This window comes from Branchiostoma lanceolatum, chromosome 7 (assembly GCF_035083965.1).
Source record: "Branchiostoma lanceolatum isolate klBraLanc5 chromosome 7, klBraLanc5.hap2, whole genome shotgun sequence".
NCBI classification, from domain to species: Eukaryota; Metazoa; Chordata; class Leptocardii; order Amphioxiformes; family Branchiostomatidae; genus Branchiostoma; species Branchiostoma lanceolatum.
This window is the reverse complement of record NC_089728.1, coordinates 4,816,652-4,835,966: the sequence shown is the minus strand read 5'-3', so window position 1 is coordinate 4,835,966 and position 19,315 is coordinate 4,816,652. Positions and strand designations below refer to the sequence as shown.

Below are 19,315 nucleotides of genomic sequence, written 5' to 3'. Positions count from 1 at the left end.
AGTATGAAAGTCTTCACAAAAATGGCTATTCTAGCATTTCCTCACAGTTATGCAAATGAGGTCCTGGTTACTTGATTTATTGTCTAAGGGTGGCTGAGGAATTTTGGGATGTTTTCGAAAAAACCCTTTCTCAAGCTTCATAAATCTTCCTCAACCTTAATTTATTTTCAGGTAGTACCTTATAGCAAGGTGATAATTTATGCAAATTAGTATGATGTAATGATTGGTCGCCATCAAGATTTATAAGGCCACGCCCCTTTTTTTAGAAAAAGCGCTCTCCTTGGCTTGTGCTTCGATGTTCATCAATATAACTTTGCAGGAATGCACATGATAGTAATACTAAAAGAAGAATGCGTGGCAACGCGAATATTTTGAAATATCGATTTTTGGCGATTTTTTTTTGTTATCAAACAAAAAAAATTCCCCAAAAATTGATATTTCAAAATATCCGCGTTGCCACGCGTCATTCATTTAGTGACGGGGGCTTAAGGACAGCAATAAGAAGAGAAAAAATGTACATTTGTACTAAGAAAATGGTACCTTAACAGACACAGCCGGAGGTAGTCTGCAACGGAGGCTAGACGAAACACAATTTAATGGTAATAGGGCCGTAACGCTTGGCCCGCTAGTGGTAGCTCCTACTCCCTCTCGGCCATAAGTTGTTAAAACTTTGCGTTTGTTCAGACCCTTGTAATTCCTAGTGACACATAGAACAGCAAGTTTCATTGCTGTTTCAGTAGCAGGTAGGGGTGGGTACCGGTACATAAAATTCAGGTCCGGTCCAGGTCCAGAGGGTCAGGTCCAGGTCCGGACCTGTACCTGCACCTGATTATAGTAGTGTCGCAGTACATCATATTTTGGAGAGCGAGACACACGTAAAAGTCTCCAAGCGTCATGTCTTGAACAATATAATTTCTTAGGTTTGCACTCTGTCTCAAAATTATAACTATATACTCTCCTCGCCGTCTGTTTACTAATCCTTTAAGTGTTTCTAGATATGATTCACAGCAAAGTCTTCGAAAACAACTCGTTAAATCTGCTGTTTTGTATTTTCTTAGACCAGTTATGTGGCCGCCTGCTGGTAGCCTGGTAATATGAATTTTCTAATCGGTCCATAGGCCGGTCCACTGATTTTTTACGGACCGGTTTTTTTTGACCGGTCCATTAAGAAATACCGGCTTTGTACCGGTACACGGTACCGGTACCCACCCCTAGTAGCAGGGTGTATGTTTACAGGGAGGGGGTGCTAGCTCTTACCCTTTAACGTGCTCGAGGCACCTCCTCGAACACGGGACATTTAAACTTACAAATACTAGTATACAGGAATGCAATACAGTACAACAAGTAGGTTTAAGCCTCCTTGAGTGCAAATAGAATCTCGCTATGATTTGTAATCACGATGTTAAGTTTTGTTCTATACTTCTATTTTGTATTATGTTTAAAAGTTGTTGCTATACTTTGTGTAAATTGTACCGTGTACAATTGTCGTGCCGATAAAGTTTCTATTTGTAATAGACTGTTTTGGTATAGAACCAACGGTGTCACTGATATTTCCGTTGATAGCTAACAAGCAACTTTTAGCACATTTGAGCGCGACAGATCACGTAAAAAATATCGTATCGCATGAAAAAACACTGCTTTCTATAGATTCGAAGCATCTACGCATTAGGTTAAAGTTGGTATCTCATTGGACGGCGTCAAATTGTGAAAGGCATTCGTAAACCGGCACAGAATTCGCAATTGGCAAAATGCCGTAAGAGGGCTGAATTACTGCAAATCGATCTCTTTTTGATGATTCTTAATCATTGTACAATGTTTTTTTTCATTCAATGGCAACACTACGATTTCCAATAAAGTTGTCTTGCATCTGATCCATGAAGCCGAGAATGAGGATGTGACATTCCGGGCGCGGCCATTTTGTTTGTAAAGGTCACGTATTTTATAATAACTATACGTCGCACGTCAGCGTAACCGCAAGGGAAAATTGGCGAAAATTCTCAAAGTTGGCGCAATTTAGCGCAGTCCAGCGAGATGCCCGCTTTGAAGAACGTGTCGTCCGATGTGTGCGTCAATCAAGGCTTCTCCTCGCTCTTTTGGTGCTCTGTCAATTTCATGTCGAAGCCAGAGATGATGACATTGAGGACCGTGATGAGAACTATCATGACCGTCACGGCATTGTTGAGGAAGTGAAGGGCTCGACTCGACTTCGTACTGTTGTGTTCTTCCACCTGCGGGAAGAAAAAAAGGTCGGGTACTAACTATATATCTATGTATACATGTATGTGTAAATACTTTACGTTTGGGACCGCATCTATTAGCAGCTACACCAGTGACCTACTTATAGTGCGTGACAGAACCAATCAGAATTGCCCTGAGGAAGGTGATAGACTGTCACTGAAACGTCGGTATTGAATTAAAACACTTTGCTGTGTACAAGGACATTATATAGTCATTGCTGTGTACAAATAACTTTGTAATTCACACAAAAATGTTAAATTTGTTAATGAAAATCTGTAAGAGTAGGGATGGACCAATCAGGAACCCGCATTTGATATTGATTACTAAAATCAGATATGAGGCTTCGCTTCGCTACGCTCGGTAGTTTATTCGGTGGGTTTAGAAACTGAGCAGGCCTTAGGTAATAGAACAGCATGCAGTGACAAAATGTGCCACGTGTCCCTTGATAAGTGACAGATAAGGTGATAGATTTTGTGATATTTCTAATTATTTGTTGAGCAGTTATGACACTCACTGTTTCTTATCTAAGTGGTGCTTTTGCTCTCATATCATATCAAACGAAAGGGAAGCGCTTACCGCCTCTATGTTTTGTGTGTACAGGTATCCCAAGATGGCGGCCACGATCAGCTGTATGCCAATGGACACGCCCAGGAACGACAGCAGCACAGTATAGAACTGGTCGTGTGGATGCTGAGGAGGGAAAGAGCAAACGGGTTCGTATTTAGGGAAAACAAACAGAGTCTGTCTAAAACAGGAGCCCGTTGGAAGCAAATGTTTTTGTTGCAATGACATCTCTTTTGACTTTGCCGACAAGTTCCACGGTCAAGATCCATTAAAGATGTGCATCTTTTTGAGATACTGAGATTGATTTATTTGTAAAGCATCATTGTACATTGTTTTTAACTTAAGTCAATTTCCAACAAAGTTATCTTGTGTCTGATTTGGAGTCGAAACTGAGAACACGATATTGAGGGGGCGGCCATTTTGTTTGTAGAGGTCACGTATTTTGCCCGTGCGTCCCACGTCAGTGGGATCGCAAGGGAAAATCAACGAAAATTCGCCAAGTTGTCGAAATGAGTTGACGCACTTAGACACTCTTATGTAGCTTTAATTGTTATGAAATTCGTCCATTTCAACTGAAAATTTCATATATCTTCCTAAATCACAAAAGATAAACATCCTTACCTGTAGAAGATACTTGAGTTGGGCGACGTTTGACGTCAGCAGTGCCAGGTCGAGCATGGACTGGGCGATGGTTTTCCTCCCGTCGTATCGACTCGGCTCTTTGATCATACACTTGCACTCCCCCCGGGAGTGGGACGCAGTGGAGCCGTTTGACTCCATCTTTGAAAGTTCAGCCGAAGGCATGTCGTATTTAGATGGCTGTAGGTGTATTAACAACAAAACATACAGATGTCATCAATGAACACCACACAAGCATGGCCCAGAACAAGCCAATGAAAGATCGATTAGCAGCTTTTGAATATTAGAAATGAAAATGACTTTAATGCGATTGGAGACGAAATTTCTCTCAAGGTCTGTCAATGTCTGTCCCCCTCTCTCTCCCCCCTCTCTCTCTCTCTCTCTCTCTCTCTCTCTCTCTCTCTCCCTCTCTTTGTCTCTATCTCTTTCTCTCCTATCTATTTGTCTCTCTTTCTGTCTGTCTTACGGCCTCTCTCCCTCCCTAGGCCCTCTCTCTCTTTGTCTCTCTCTCTCTCCTGTCTATTTGTCTCTCTTTCTCTCTGTCTGTCTCACGGTCTCTCTCCCTCCCTCTCCCCCTCTCTCTCTAGCTCTCCCTCGCTCTCTCTCTTTTTATCATCCCCTCTCTCTTCGTGAATAAACCTGAGCTAGTTAGTATGTGGTCTTGAGCTCAGGGAGCTTTACCAAGTCACCTTTAATGGCGGCGGGGGTCGCACATACCCAGGCCAAGAAGAACAAACAGTCGCCTCACTGTGCTGAACAAACATGGCCCTCACAGAGTCAACTATCCTACTGAGTTCCGCTGCCCCAAAATATCACACAGGCCCAGTCTTACATTTGGAGGTTCTTCAAGTGCAAACCAAAATTTTCTTCTCCTGCATTAACAAATAAAGAAGATAGTCTTGGAATAGGTTTTACGAGATAAATTATCGTAGGTTTTGAATGTTGAGTTTTTTCGTCATAAATCCATTTTGATAAAGGTTGGTTTGTCGGTTATAGGCGCGTTCTTGCCAATATTCTTTCTTGTTGCCATAAAGAAAAAAGTACAGTCGAAGGTAACGACTCAGCCGGGAAACAGTCAAAACTCACAACTGACTAAGCAGGGATCGCACAGTTTAAAGAACTCCAACCTATAACACAAACATAGTCCCTAGCTTGGACTGAGACCCATTCACAATTGGGGCTGACCCTAAACATTTTCAGCCGCTTTTACTTCTTTAGACTGTATCATTCACACAAAGTGTACTTTCTAAAATGCCAGCCAGATGTACCCGTTTGCCCACCGTTAGGTGTAAGAAGAAATGGTCAGGAACTCACCATTTTAACGCTCGTTCGACTCCTGTTTAGAGTAAGAAGAACGCCTTGGTTGACTGAGGACGATGACGTGGTGTCTGAGGGAGAATTTTGCCGCGTGGTCGTCAGTACACACTGCACTGTGACAGCCAGTGGAATGTACGCGTGTGTCTCGTCCAATCACTGGGCATATTGTAATGTCACGTGGATCAGTAATGGGTGAGAGAAAATTACCACTTCGTCCCTGTTACGAAACCGTGTTGGTAGTGGAAATGCATTCTGTTCACTTGCAATGACCAAATTATACTTGTGCCCTCCCCCTACCGACCGACCGACTGGCCAGCCAACCAACCCGACCGACCGACCAACCAACCAACGAGCCAGCCAACTAACCATACAAAAAAATTAACAAACAAACAACAAACTGTCACTCATTCATTCAAAAATTCAATCAATCCCCTAACAAAGAATGCCCCGTTGACACCATGAAGTTCTGAGTAAAAATATTTTATTTAAGATCTTTCAGCCACAGATTTTGGAAACAAATATATTAACTAGGAACAACCTAGAATAAAGTAAAAGACTACATATATAAGTATGTCACACGGTAATATTGCAGGTTCACAGAGGTTCATAATATTCCAACATTGTACACTTGACTTGATATGTGCAGTTCAAACCTGTAAAGGATTTTTTAGCTAGATAACAAGACAGTACAAACGTTTGACATTTTACAAACATTTTAACATTTGTAACGATACTTCATCGCTAAAACTAATCAATAAACACTTTTCAGGAATGTATGGTTCCTGGCTGACTGAATGCCTGAATGAATAAATAAATGAATACAAACATTTTTGATAAGTTAAGATTCACTTGAAGGTTTTAATAAATAGATAAATACAAACAAGCAGCAATTGAAACTAACATCGTTTTTTTAAATGGTCGTCACACTTAACATTATTGAAATCAGATAAAATCTTTTCCTGGTAAAATACTGCCGTCACAAAATATACATATATGTTCCGTATACAAATATACTTATAACTTACGTCTTTTAAAAAAGGATGTAACATAGAAGTCACTGTGACTTAACTTTGAAACATGCATTATAACGTGGAAGTTAATATAAAAAATTAACAATTTTGAAATCAGATGAAATCTTTTCCTCGTAAAATATCGCCGTCACAAAATATACATATATGTTCCATATACAAATATACATATAACTTATGTCCTTTTTAAAAACAAGTTATGTAACATGGAAGTCACTTTGAAACAAGCATTATAATGTCGTAAACGTCAAATCCTGCTGTTTGAGGAAATGTGCAAACCGGAAGCTGTTCCTTACGTCATTTCCTGTTCGTTATAATTAATTTGAATGTTTTTATGGACTTCGGAACGGTCACCTCGGATGAGTTGTACCAGGCGGTTCGTGATGCTCTCACCAACAACAGGTAACATTTCTGATTCCAATGTTGTGAATAAATGTTTATGTAGTTGGTTATGCGTATGAGACAAATACTTCGGTGTATTTGTGTTTGATAGAAATCCTTGTCAACTTTATTCTTTAATATGTTTATACTGTAGTAGTTATCTACTACGGGTAATGGCTTGATTATGTTGGCGAGTCAGGAAAAAAAGTGCCATAATTTCCAACGATCATATGTCCCTTTTATCTTTATGATGAGCATTGTGTATCATATCTATTGTCCGTTACAATGATATCCCATTAGTGATTATTATGATTTTGTGTGACGAGCAACAGAGCTAATTCTATGGTTGGGCCACTCACATGATTTGAATTTTTCCCGCATATAATTGATGAGAAACATTGCGCTGGCAGGGAAAATTTTCTCACGTTTGTTTTGCAACTCCATTATAAGTAGTCATTATGGTTGAATGAACAATGGTATCAAATGGCATACAATCGAAAAGGAGCTAAATTAACGAACGGAGATACAGACGTTTTGTGCTATACATAAACCTGACCCCATCCATGAATAGATAGAAAGAGGGGAACAGATTATGCGTCTATACGTATGCGTCTACGTCACGTCACATTTAAGCAACAGTTCGGCAGACGTGGATCAAAACAGGCAAAGTGCGAAATAGAAATACAGTGAAAATCATCAACTGATATTTTAACCACTATATGACTCTGCACTAGCAGAAAATGCACTCGCTAATGTTTCCATATAAATTGTCAAGCAGCTTATAATCTTGAATGTTATAATCATTTTCCTAAATATTTACTTGCCTCCGAATATGCGGAATAACATTTTCGGCTACATAATTGAGTGATTTTAATTGACCTTGTTGTACTTCAAAAACATGACGCCTGTCAAGCCAATTCGGTATGATCATGATCTTTGTTCTCATTAAGTTTCTCATTTGATGTTTAATTCCGCCTTTCCCTTAGTTACCGTGAGACCGTAGCCCGCCTGTCCCGTCTGTACCGTGACCAGCCCCAGACGGCCATGGAGCGAGCCGTCTGGTGGATAGAACACGTCATCAAACATGGTGGACTGCCCCATCTCCGCGCACGCGCCGTGGAGCTGCCGTTCTACCAGTACTACCTGCTGGACGTGGCTGCCTGCCTGTTGGCTGTCTGTTCGGCTGTCCTGGGGACCGTGTGGTGCAGCTGTTCGCTCGTCTGTAGGAAGATTTGCTTTAAAACTGGCGGCAAGCTTAAGTCTCAGTAGATCCCACATGCTTTATGTTTATCGATGTTTCGACACCAAAGAACATGAGTGTTACTTGTGTTGAAATATCTATATTGTGTTTTGATGTAAACCTTAACAATAAACGCCTTAGAAACCACAAGAGACTTCACTGGTTTCTTTTATCATGCCTTCAAATCTAATTACCAGCTAGAGTTCCACGACCTCATACCTTCGCCAAATAGTATTTACCGCTATTACGAATGGTGTGATATACCAACCTCCTTGGATATACATGTCTCTCATTTATTATGCACATAAGGTCCTCATTTGCGTGATTACATCAGTTGATTATCTTCACCAAGCAAATAGCAGAAGTTGCCCAAAGTATGAAAGTCTTCACAAAAATGGCTATTCTAGCATTTCCTCACAGTTATGCAAATGAGGTCCTGGTTACATGATTTATATTTAAGGTATTGTCTAAGGGTGGCTGAGGAATTTTTGGATGTTTTCGAAAAAACCCTTTCTTAAGCTTCATAAACCTTCCTCAACCTTAATTTTTTTCAGGTAGTACCTTATAGCAAGGTGATAATTTATGCAAATTAGTATGATGTAATGATTGGTCGCCATCAATATTTATAAGGCCACGCCTGTGTTCATCAATATAACTTTGCAGGAATGCACATGATAGTAATACTAAAAGAAGAATGCGTGGCAACGCGAATGTTTTGAAATATCGATTTTTGGCGATATTTTTTTTTTGTTATCAAACAAAAAAAATCGCCAAAAATGGATATTTCAAAATATCCGCGTTGCCACGCGTCATTCATTTAGTGACGGGGGCTTAAGGACAGCAATAAGAAGAGAAAAAATGTACATTTGTACTAAGAAAATGGTACCTTAACAGACACAGCCGGAGGTAGTCTGCAACGGAGGCTAGACGAAACACAATTTAATGGTAATGGGGCCTGAACGCTTGGCCCGCTAGTGGTAGCTCCTACTCCCTCTTGGCCATAAGTTGTTAAAACTTTGCGTTTGTTCAGACCCTTGTAATTCCTAGTGACACATAGAACAGCAACTTTCATTGCTGTTTCAGTAGCAGGTAGGGGTGGGTACCGGTACATAAAATTCAGGTCCGGCCCAGGTCCAGGTCCAGAGGGTCAGGTCCAGGTCCGGACCTGTACCTGCACCTGATTATAGTAGTGTCGCAGTACATCATATTTTGGAGAGCGAGACACACGTAAAAGTCTCCAAGCGTCATGTCTTGAACAATGTAATTTCTTAGGTTTGCACTCTGTCTCAAAATTATAACTATATACTCTCCTCGCCGTCTGTTTACTAATCCTTTAAATGTTTCTAGATATGATTCACAGCTAACGTCTTCGAAAACAACTCTGCTGTTTTGTATTTTCTTAGACCAGTTATGTGGCCGCCTGCTGGTCCCGTGTTCGAGGAGGTGCCTCGAGCACGTTAAAGGGTAAGAGCTAGCACCCCCTCCCTGTAAACATACACCCTGCTACTAGGGGTGGGTACCGGTACCGTGTACCGGTACAAAACCGGTATTTCTTAATGGACCGGTCAAAAAAAAAACGGTCCGTAAAAAATCAGTGGACCGGCCTATGGACCGATTAGAAAATTCATATTACCATGATGATTTTGGGTATGAACGAAATTACGCTTATGCGCAAGTTATACGTTATAAATATGTTTCGATTATTTTGATGTATGTGTGAGGCACATCTAGCATGTGAATAACGAAATGTGAGTCACACATTCGTCAAGATAATCGAAAAATTCCACAAATGTTGTGCGTACGGTTGCGTATTGCATTTTGTCCATACGCAACTCACACGCAACGTTTATACGCTCAAGTGTGACAGGGAAAACCGCAAGGGAAAATTGGCGAAAATTCGCAAAGTTGGCGCAATTTAGCGCAGTCCAGCGAGATGCCCGCTATGAAGAACATGTCGTCCGATGTGTGCGTCAATCAAGGCTTCTCCGCGTCCTTTTGATGCTCTGTCAATTTCATGTCGAAGCCAGAGATGATGACATTGAGGACCGTGATGAGAACTATCATGACCGTCACGGCATTGTTGAGGAAGTGAAGGGCTCGACTCGACTTCGTACTGTTGTGTTCTTCCACCTGCGGGAAGAAAAAAAGGTCGGGTACTAACTATACATACTTTACGTTTGGGACCGCATCTATTAGCAGCCACACCAGTGACCTACTTATAGTGCGTGACAGAACCAATCAGAATTGCCCTGAGGAAGGTGATAGACTGTCACTGAAACGTCGGTATTGAATTAAAACACTTGGCTGTGTACAAGGACATTATATAGTCATTGCTGTGTACAAATAACTTTGTAATTCACACAAAAATGTTAAATTTGTTAATGAAAATCTGTAAGAGTAGGGATGGACCAATCAGGAACCCGCATTTGATATTGATTACTAAAATCAGATATGAGGCTTCGCTTCGCTACGCTCGGTAGTTTATTCGGTGGGTTTAGAAACTGAGCAGGCCTTAGGTAATAGAACAGCAGGCAGTGACAAAATGTGCCACGTGTCCCTTGATAAGTGACAGATAAGTTGATAGATTTTGTGATATTTCTAAGTAGAAAAATTATTTGTTGAGCAGTTATGACACTCACTGTTTCTTATCTAAGTGGTGCTTTTGCTCTCATATCATATCAAACGAAAGTGAAGCGCTTACCGCCTCTATGTTTTGTGTGTACAGGTATCCCAAGATGGCGGCCACGATCAGCTGTATGCCAATGGACACGCCCAGGAACGACAGCAGCACAGTATAGAACTGGTCGTGTGGATGCTGAGGAGGGAAAGAGCAAACGGGTTCGTATTTAGGGAAAACAAACAGAGTCTGTCTAAAACAGGAGCCCGTTGGAAGCAAATGTTTTTGTTGCAATGACATCTCTTTTGACTTTGCCGACAAGTTCCACGGTCAAGATCCATTAAAGATGTGCATCTTTTTGAGATACTGAGATTGATTTATTTGTAAAGCATCATTGTACATTGTTTTTAACTTAAGTCAATTTCCAACAAAGTTATCTTGTGTCTGATTTGGAGTCGAAACTGAGAACACGATATTGAGGGGGCGGCCATTTTGTTTGTAGAGGTCACGTATTTTGCCCGTGCGTCCCACGTCAGTGGGATCGCAAGGGAAAATCAACGAAAATTCGCCAAGTTGCCGAAATGAGTTGACGCACTTAGACACTCTTATGTAGCTTTAATTGGTATGAAATTCGTCCATTTCAACTGAAAATTTCATATATCTTCCTAAATCACAAAAGATAAACATCCTTACCTGTAGAAGATACTTGAGTTGGGCGACGTTTGACGTCAGCAGTGCCAGGTCGAGCATGGACTGGGCGATGGTTTTCCTCCCGTCGTATCGACTCGGCTCTTTGATCATACACTTGCACTCCCCCCGGGAGTGGGACGCAGTGGAGCCGTTTGACTCCATCTTTGAAAGTTCAGCCGAAGGCATGTCGTATTTAGATGGCTGTAGGTGTATTAACAACAAAACATACAGATGTCATCAATGAACACCACACAAGCATGGCCCAGAACAAGCCAATGAAAGATCGATTAGCAGCTTTTGAATATTAGAAATGAAAATGACTTTAATGCGATTGGAGACGAAATTTCTCTCAAGGTCTGTCAATGTCTGTCCCCCTCTCTCTCCCCCCCTCTCTCTCTCTCTCTCTCTCTCTCTCTCTCTCTCTCTCTCTCTCTCTCTCTCTCCCTCTCTTTGTCTCTATCTCTTTCTCTCCTGTCTATTTGTCTCTCTTTCTGTCTGTCTCACGGCCTCTCTCCCTCCCTAGGCCCTCTCTCTCTTTGTCTCTCTCTCTCTCCTGTCTATTTGTCTCTCTCTTTCTGTCTGTCTCACGGTCTCTCTCCCTCCCTCTCCCCCTATCTCTCTAGCTCTCCCTTGCTCTCTCTATTTTTATCCCTCCTCTCTCTCTACGTGAATAAACCTCAACTAGTTAGTATGTGGCCTTGAGCCCATGGAGCTTTACCAAGTCACCTTTAATGGCGGCGGGGGTCGCACATACCCAAGAAGAACAAACAGTCGCTTCACTGTGCAGAACAAACATGGCCCTCACAGAGTCAACTATCCTACTGAGTTCCGCTGCCCCAAAATATCACACAGGCCCAGTCTTACATTTGGAGGTTCTTCAAGTGCAAACCAAAATTTTCTTCTCCTGCATTTACAAATAAAGAAGATTGTCTTGGAATAGGTTTTACGAGATAAATTATCGTAGGTTTTGAATGTTGAGTTTTTTCGTCATAAATCCATTTTGATAAAGGTTGGTTTGTCGGTTATAGGCGCGTTCTTGCCAATATTCTTTCTTGTTACCATAAAGAAAAAAAGTATAGTCGAAGGCAACGACTCACCGAAACAGTCAAAACTCACAACTAACTAAGCAGGGATCGCACAGTTTAAAGAACTCCAACACATTACACAAACATAGTCCCTAGCTTGGACTGAGACCCATTCACACTGACCCTAAACATTTTCAGCCGCTTTTACTTCTTTAGACTGAATCATTCACACAAAATGTACTTTCTAAAATGCCAGCCAGATGTACCCGTTTTCCCACCGTTAGGTGTAAGAAGAAATGGTCAGGAACTCACCATTTTAACGCTGGTTCGACTCCTGTTTAGAGTAAGAAGAACGCCTTGGTTGACTGAGGACGATGACGTGGTGTCTGAGGGAGAATTTTGCCGCGTGGTCGTCAGTACACACTGCACTGTGACAGCCAGTGGAATGTACGCGTGTGTCTCGTCCATTCACTGGGCATATTGTAATGTCACGTGGATCAGTAATGGGTGAGAGAAAATTACCACTTCGTCCCTGTTACGAAACCGTGTCGGTAGTGGAAAACTGACTTAAATGCATTCTGTTCACTTGTAGTGACCAAACTATACTTGTGCCCTCCCCCTAACGACCGACCGGCCAGCCAGCTAAGCAAGCAAGCAAGCAAGCAACCAACCAACCAACCAACCAACCAACCCGACCGACCGACCAACCAACGAGCCAGCCAACTAACCAAACAAACAACAAACCGTCACTCATTCATTCAGAAATTCAATCAACCCCCTAAGAAAGAATGCCCCGTTGACACCATGAAGTTCGGAGTAAAAAATATTTTATTTAAGATCTTTCTGTCACAGATTGTGAAAATAAATATATTAACTAGGCACAGCCTAGAATAAAGTAAAAGCCTAACTTAAACATATATAAGTATGTCACACGGTAACACTGTAGGATCACAGAGGTTCATACAATATTGTACACTTGACTTGATATGTGAAGTTCAATCCTCAAAGTAAAGGAACGTTTAGCTAGATAACAAGGCAGTACAAACGTTTGACAATCTACAAACATTTTAGCATTTGTAACGATACTTCATCGCTAAACTAATCAATAAACACTTTTCAGGAATGTATACTTCCTGGCTGACTGAATGCCTGAATGAATACATAAATGAATGCAAACATGCTTAATAAGTTAAGATTCACTTGAAGGTTTTAATAAATAGATAAATACAAACAAGCAGCCATTGAAACTAACATCGTTTTTTTTTAAATGGTCGTCACACTTAACATTATTGAAAGATAAAATCTTTTCCTGGTAAAATACTGCCGTCACAAAATATACATATATGTTCCGTATACAAATATACATATAAATTACGTCCTTTAAAAAAGGATGTAACATGGAAGTCACTTGTGACCACTTAACTTTGAAACATGCATTATATCGTGGAAGTTAACATAAAAACTTAAGTCGTCACACTTAACAATTTTGAAATCAGATAAAATCTTTTCCTCGTAAGATATCGCCGTCACAAAATATACATATATATTCCATATACAAATATACATCTAACTTATGTCCTTTTTTAAAAACAAGTTATGTAACTGTGACTTAACTTTGAAACAAGCATTATAATGTCGTAAACGTCAAATCCTGCTGTTTGAGGCAATGTGCAAACCGGAAGCTGTCCTTACGTCATTTCCTGTTCGTTATAATTAATTTGAATGCTTTTATCGTTTCTTTTTTATAAGCAGACTTCCTTCAATAGGCGGGAAGGAAGGGTTTGTGACGTAACAGCCGCGCCTCCATGACTCATCACAGAGTGCGGGATATTCCGAACGACTCTTAGTCTTAGATCTTTAGACAAGAGTTTTTAAAAAATCAGTCCCATGAACGGTGCCAAAATATGGGGTTAAAAACGGGAACAGCATATATAACGACGAAACACCTCTCTCTAACAGTGTACGACATGTCTATTTCTTTGCACACGTCCCTAAAAGAGTAATAAGCACTTTGCAATTGTAAACAGCAGCTACTGCTAACGCTATAGATACTAGTACGTCATTTCCGAGCTCAACTTTCAAAAGCGCCACCTATACTGTTTGCTTGCAATGCATTCAACTTGAAAGGCGTTGCTAGTTGTATGATCAGATAAACATAATCTGCCTCTAATACTTCTAATAGTCTAAAGCTAGAAACCAAATGATTCATAATAGAACCATTTTATGTACTTTTATCATAGCATCATTTCTTGGCTAACCAAAGTAGCGACTGTGACTAGAAATAAGATAAAACGTTATCTTAAAAAAACGTATTAAAGTTGGTCCGACACGGACTTTACCTTATAGCCAAACATGGTTTGGTGGTCTGAAACAACGATATATCGCATATCTGTTGTGTTTTACAAAGGTTCTGCGGCCACACAGGCGTTAGGCACGTTGAGGTGCACGCACTTGTAGCGGTAAGTGTTGTCTGCGCCACCGCACTCTTCGCGTACTAGCACGGGTTTGGTGTAAGTGATGCTGTCACAGCCCATGTTCCAGTTGTAGTTAGGGTGATGGCCGGGAAATATCGACTGGCACCGAGCGTAAGCGATGTCGGTCGGGAATCGGTTCGGGTTGGAGTCGACGACGACCTGCCACGGACAGTAGGCGCGCTGAGAGACGTCGTTCTCCTCCGGCTGCAGACAAGTGCCGTCCTCGCAGGGGTTCGGTCCCGAAGATAAGGTCTCCGTTTCGGGGTTGATTGCCGAGGTACAGTCGGAGAGAAGCTGACTGAGCTGGGCGGCGGAGGGTTCACCGCAGCCCGTTGCTGACCGTGCTTCGGCGTCGGTAGCGTCGGTCGGTAACGTGTCGGTTGTAGGGATGGCGATACCGCTGACAAGGACGCCGCCGAGAGCCAGGACGGAAAACAGGGCCTGTAGACAATCACAGAAAAAATTAGTTTTTAATTTAAACATCAAGATGTAGCCACAACAACTTCTAAATTAGTAATAGCCAAGTTGTACAGGACATATTGTATGCGCCTCAAATTTATACGTGTAGTACTAGTATGAGATCATAGTCACCGCCTCAAGTTACGCTCAACCGATGAATTTCATAAAAGTTTTTAGAGTGCTAGAATCGTTCCTCAAATTTGGAACACAACGTTTTGAAAAATCTCCGCAAAGAGATTGGACACAAAACTCCAACGTTGGCACTCAATCTTTAGAATGATCTTTCTCCCGGATCGGGTGCCAACTTTTGTAGCAGGCCATATCATATATATCTAATATGGTTATCGTCTATCGATGTAGGTGGGTCTAATTTGTCAACCAGGCAGTGCACTTACCATGATAACACTCGCCATCAGGATTTTCTTGCAGACCGAAGAGCGCGATTTGTCCGGAGAAGGAATGACTTGTATCGGTGACAGGTGGGTTGGAAGTTCTCTGAGTAGAGTGATCGGCAGAGCTGAGGACTCCTGTGCGGCCAGCCTTTCTGCGAGTGGATGTTCTGACAGACGATCATCCTCGCTGCTTTTTATACACAATTTGGAGGAAACACTGTAATGGAAAATCTTCTTCAGCTGGTAATAGTCCCGCACTAAGAATATGTGGATGATGAAAAGAGGCTATTTTTGCCGGTTGACCACAGCGTCTTGGCGGCCTCTTGTATGGGGATTCCCCCAAAGTTTGCCCGTGGTAAAGATTACAACACCAAACAACCGCGCCCGCAACTTCCGGCGGGCCGTCACGGAGAAAGTAGTTCCGTGTTCCTCGTCAACCACCTGCACTGTTAGAATTTTAGAATGGTTACAATTTCTGTCACAAAAATCAGAGAATAGAAATTTAAAAAAAAACTACTGTACTTTTTGGCAACGCCTTAGATGCGAGCCAAATGGTTGTTAATCGTGTACATGTATCATGATCCATTTGTTTATTGGTTTGACTGAAACATTATCATCCATCTTGAGTAAGATACATATCTTTGGCCACACAAGAAGATCTGCTGGTATACTAAAACAACGAATTGTCGACACTAAAAACCAAGCATTGAAACTTACATTTGGGGGGGGGGGACTTGACCTATCCCATTTATTGTGCAAACCTTCATTATTACAGCATTATTCTCGTAACTGTTCAAGTTTTCGTGTACATCTGTGAATAAGCAAAACGACGTCGTATTTAAACTTGGACCAAGGTTTTAACCTCCTTGCTTGTGCGATTGTATATCATGGAAACGAGTTTTTACAGTGGCTTACATCACATGCAATGTGTACCAAAGGAAGGTATAAACATCGGGGCCCCCTACTGTTTGAGTATTGATATCAACATACGTCCCTGTTTGTAAACTGCACAGAAGGGTCATAACTTGTAACGTTGCTAGTCTGGTGCTAGTAACTGCTCTCAGTGGGCCGGCTAGGGAGTGTCTTGCCAGCCCAATGAAGTCCTATAAGTATTATTTTTGTAAATACCAACGCCATCCAAGCGACCACTTGCATGATATGTCTGCAAGGTTGATATTTGAATAAAGAAGAATAAGAAAGAACTGAAAGAAACTAGCAACGGTCTATTTCTGCTAGCCTACTTTATCTTTTCCTTTCTAACTACTGCCAGCCCATAGAGCGAAGTGATTGAATCCAAACAACGAAAGTTACCCGGATTGCGCTAATGTACTGGGCGGGCGGACATCACTTCCAGCACCGTAGAGGTACCGGAGTGTTCACGATGTTATATGGTTACCAGCTTAGCGAACAGCAGCTACAGATTATAGTACGTTCAGGGAATTCTGACGGCACCCGGCGTACCTTCCGACGCACAAATAAGTACAGCAATATTGCGGAAACTGCAAAAAGTGAGGACAAAATGTATGGCATATCGGTAATTATAATGTCCAACTCCAAGAAGATGTTCAGGTGGATACACAGTTTTATGACAGGCTGTTTTTTTTCTGACAGCTTCTCCCCCAAAGGATAGAAAAACATTACAATCGTTCACCCTAACATCTCAGGGATTCTACATATCATTCTATGCAAAACCTCCAAGATGCATTCTTTGTATGTTGTCCCCAAAAGGACCTCGAGGTTTCTTAGTCATTTCCAGTCACATGATGTCGGTGGCATACCCCTTTCTTTGCGTGTGTCATGGTTCGGGGGGTAATCCTAGGCTGGGATCACCCATTTGAGTTTTATTTGGTAACTTTTCTCACTTCCGGAGCGGGGATTTCCCAGTACCGGGCACGTGATGTTGAGCGTGGGCTTGCAAAAAACACGTGAGGTTTTGTTTGCATTTCCTCCTATCACCAAGCAGATGTTGGGGCGGCTAAATCGCTAAAACTTTACCTTTTTGACACAAAAAAAAGGCATTCAAAAAAACGTTACGATCTAGCCTCCCCCAAGATAGACGATTTCCAAATAACCTGGACTTCAACATGTCGATATTTGATCAGTTTTACCCTCCTCGTTCCTTCCTTTGGTGTTTCCCTAGTAGCCTACTTGCCTATTCACGTCATGCGTCTTGGCCATGGGGTCTAAGGTTTCAAGAGATTTGTTCCTCGCCGGGCGTGTCCATTGTATCCATAGTACAAAGCAAGATCTAAAATTGTGCGGTGTTCAGGGATCGGGAATTTTCTTTAGCCAGGGTCACGAGTGGGTGACGGACATGTAGAGGATCCCGGATAACAACTTTTTTCCAAGAAGAGGAAACTGTGTCAGGAACAACGTGTCTGATATACAGAACAACGTGTCGGATCGTTACATCTGGGCGGTTTTCCACCTACTCCTTTTTAGAATTTCCTTGCCCCAGACGAAATGACGCGCGCGAACGTGAACTTTTTATTTTATTTTACTTGATTTCATTTCATTGCATTCTTTTCTATTTCATTTTATTTTATGTTTTTCAAATCTACTTTATTTTATTTTATTCATTTAAGTTTATTTTATCTTATTATTTTTCATTTAATTTTGTTCAATTCTATTTTCTTTCATTTGATTTAGTTTATTGTTGAACTTTCATTTTATTTTGCTTTATGTTATTTGACTTTATCAAACAAAAACAAAATGGCAGCACAGCTTGCTATGAAGGCTAGAATTTGTTTTCAAGGTGGGTCTCAACATAATGTCATTTCACGTGACCGACTTCAATGACCGATGGCGCAGAACTTCCCCTAACGTTACGCAAATACTTTCACCACGCCTTATCAACTTCCTCTGACGGAACAACACGGCATGTGCGTGTGGATTGGAGCACCTGTTCCCTGTCATGACAAGTGGGGAAACCCCGCACAGGTAGGGTTCGTCCCGCAGGCAAGGCAATACCAAGAACCACACGAAGTAAATATTTGCTACCACAGGAAATCGAGATTAATTTCAAGTAGGTCAGATATCAAAAGCTTAACCTGACGTCTTTGCAATCCATTCACCTTCTAGTGTGACGTCAGAAGTGTTCAATTGCGTTGACACTTCCGGATCCGCTCCAACGATCTTATAGGCGGTGAAAAGGCACGTGTAAAATTTTGAGAGAGGAAATAAAGGCATTTTTAACGTGCCCACTTGGCCTTGAACTCTGCTCACTTCTCTCCCAAGATTGGGGTCCCGTGCCCGGCGTGGTTGCCTAGAAAGGCGTATGCCGTGGCCAATGGTGGCGAAGCCTCGACCACTGCCCAAAATAGCTATGGGGTCAGCTATCGAAAAGGTATACTCCAAGCAGAGAGGTCTAAGCTAGAGGGACCGGCCTGTTTTTGTCCATTTGGGTGGCGGACAAAAGGAAAACCCTGACAGAATAGAATACCGATAAAAACGCATAAAACACGTCAAAAATCAGCAGAAGCCTAACCTCTGCTTGGAGAGTAGCGAACAAGGTTTTAATGCCTTATTTGGGGTCGACCTCTTGTCAAAACAGTGCTATCTTATCGCAATTACTGTTTGCCTAGCCACAAACAAAGCGGCAAACATGCCCTCCGTTGTTGTCCCCGCCAGACATTTTTTCCCCAACAACTGCCCGCAGTTTTCTGATGGTTTCCGGATTTAGACCGTATCTAGACCGACATAGAACTACGCGTAGTCACTAGTTTTCGCTATTTAGATAGCTCAGAAAAATTCGCATTTCTTAATATGAAACTAGACAAGCCATATTTTATAAACCCTGTATGCTCGTACATCTACAACTGTCTTAAGAAGCGAGAAGAAATTGAACCTGTACATAGCGGTATTAAGTAGTCTTTAGATGTAGTTAGATATCACGTTTTGTTATCGCTGTAACTATGCTTCTGCTTTTCCCTATGACCTGCACTTAGCTCATCAGAGGATAAACGTGCAATAAAGGACATTGATTGATTGGTTGATTGATTGATTGATTGATTGCCGCAAACTTAAAAATACCGCGAACACTCCATAAAAACCACGCGAACTTAAAATTCATTTACAGTATTTTGTTGTAGCCATTTATATGTTTTCCGGGATATTTGATTATAGCAGAACGTGAAAAACCGTGCTAAACTTCACAAATGCATCATAGATATTTTTAGACACCAAGATATCGAAGGTTGACTTGTGTCAATCGGAAACAAAAGTCCATCGCTTATAAAAGCCCCCGTTGGA

The 19,315-nt window shown here is 41.6% G+C and overlaps 4 protein-coding genes across 4 annotated transcripts; 1 reads left to right on the top strand and 3 right to left on the bottom strand.

Moving 5' to 3' along the window:
• Positions 1-555: 555 nt before the first annotated feature.
• LOC136438777 (ninjurin-2-like) lies at positions 556-5,016 on the bottom strand. Its single transcript, XM_066433718.1, has 4 exons — positions 4,756-5,016; positions 3,424-3,621; positions 2,815-2,928; positions 556-2,228 (listed from the first exon to the last, which is right to left on the bottom strand). Exons 1-4 carry the CDS (start codon positions 4,756-4,758, stop codon positions 2,073-2,075), a joined length of 471 nt encoding a protein of 156 aa, XP_066289815.1. The 5' UTR covers positions 4,759-5,016; the 3' UTR covers positions 556-2,072.
• A 1,104-nt stretch (positions 5,017-6,120) lies between these two features.
• LOC136438331 (UDP-glucuronosyltransferase 1A5-like) lies at positions 6,121-7,557 on the top strand. The gene is made up of 2 exons (XM_066433096.1): positions 6,121-6,188; positions 7,154-7,557. Exons 1-2 carry the CDS (start codon positions 6,121-6,123, stop codon positions 7,434-7,436), a joined length of 351 nt encoding a protein of 116 aa, XP_066289193.1. The 3' UTR covers positions 7,437-7,557.
• A 774-nt stretch (positions 7,558-8,331) lies between these two features.
• LOC136438775 (ninjurin-2-like) lies at positions 8,332-10,910 on the bottom strand. The gene is made up of 3 exons (XM_066433716.1): positions 10,718-10,910; positions 10,109-10,222; positions 8,332-9,537 (listed from the first exon to the last, which is right to left on the bottom strand). The coding sequence occupies exons 1-3, from the start codon at positions 10,898-10,900 to the stop codon at positions 9,382-9,384; spliced, it is 453 nt and encodes a 150-aa protein (XP_066289813.1). The 5' UTR covers positions 10,901-10,910; the 3' UTR covers positions 8,332-9,381.
• Positions 10,911-12,549: 1,639 nt separating this feature from the next.
• Positions 12,550-15,971, bottom strand: LOC136438773 (interleukin-25-like). The gene is made up of 2 exons (XM_066433715.1): positions 15,068-15,971; positions 12,550-14,654 (listed from the first exon to the last, which is right to left on the bottom strand). Exons 1-2 carry the CDS (start codon positions 15,083-15,085, stop codon positions 14,139-14,141), a joined length of 534 nt encoding a protein of 177 aa, XP_066289812.1. The 5' UTR covers positions 15,086-15,971; the 3' UTR covers positions 12,550-14,138.
• Between the last annotated feature and the right edge of the window lie 3,344 nt (positions 15,972-19,315).

What these genes read in the sequence shown, in the direction of transcription:
- LOC136438777 (XM_066433718.1), bottom strand. An exon ending in AACTCAAGTATCTTCTACAG is followed by an intron (nt 2,929 to 3,423) that starts GTAAGGATGTTT and finishes TTCCCTCCTCAG; the next exon opens with CATCCACACGACCAGTTCTA. An exon ending in ACACACAAAACATAGAGGCG is followed by an intron (nt 2,229 to 2,814) that starts GTAAGCGCTTCC and finishes TTCTTCCCGCAG; the next exon opens with GTGGAAGAACACAACAGTAC.
- LOC136438331 (XM_066433096.1), top strand. Translation starts at nt 6,121, where the DNA reads ATGGACTTCGGAACGGTCACCTCGGATGAGTTGTACCAGGCGGTTCGT. An exon ending in GATGCTCTCACCAACAACAG is followed by an intron (nt 6,189 to 7,153) that starts GTAACATTTCTG and finishes CCTTTCCCTTAG; the next exon opens with TTACCGTGAGACCGTAGCCC.
- LOC136438775 (XM_066433716.1), bottom strand. Translation starts at nt 10,900, where the DNA reads ATGCCTTCGGCTGAACTTTCAAAGATGGAGTCAAACGGCTCCACTGCG. An exon ending in AACTCAAGTATCTTCTACAG is followed by an intron (nt 10,223 to 10,717) that starts GTAAGGATGTTT and finishes TTCCCTCCTCAG; the next exon opens with CATCCACACGACCAGTTCTA. An exon ending in ACACACAAAACATAGAGGCG is followed by an intron (nt 9,538 to 10,108) that starts GTAAGCGCTTCA and finishes TTCTTCCCGCAG; the next exon opens with GTGGAAGAACACAACAGTAC.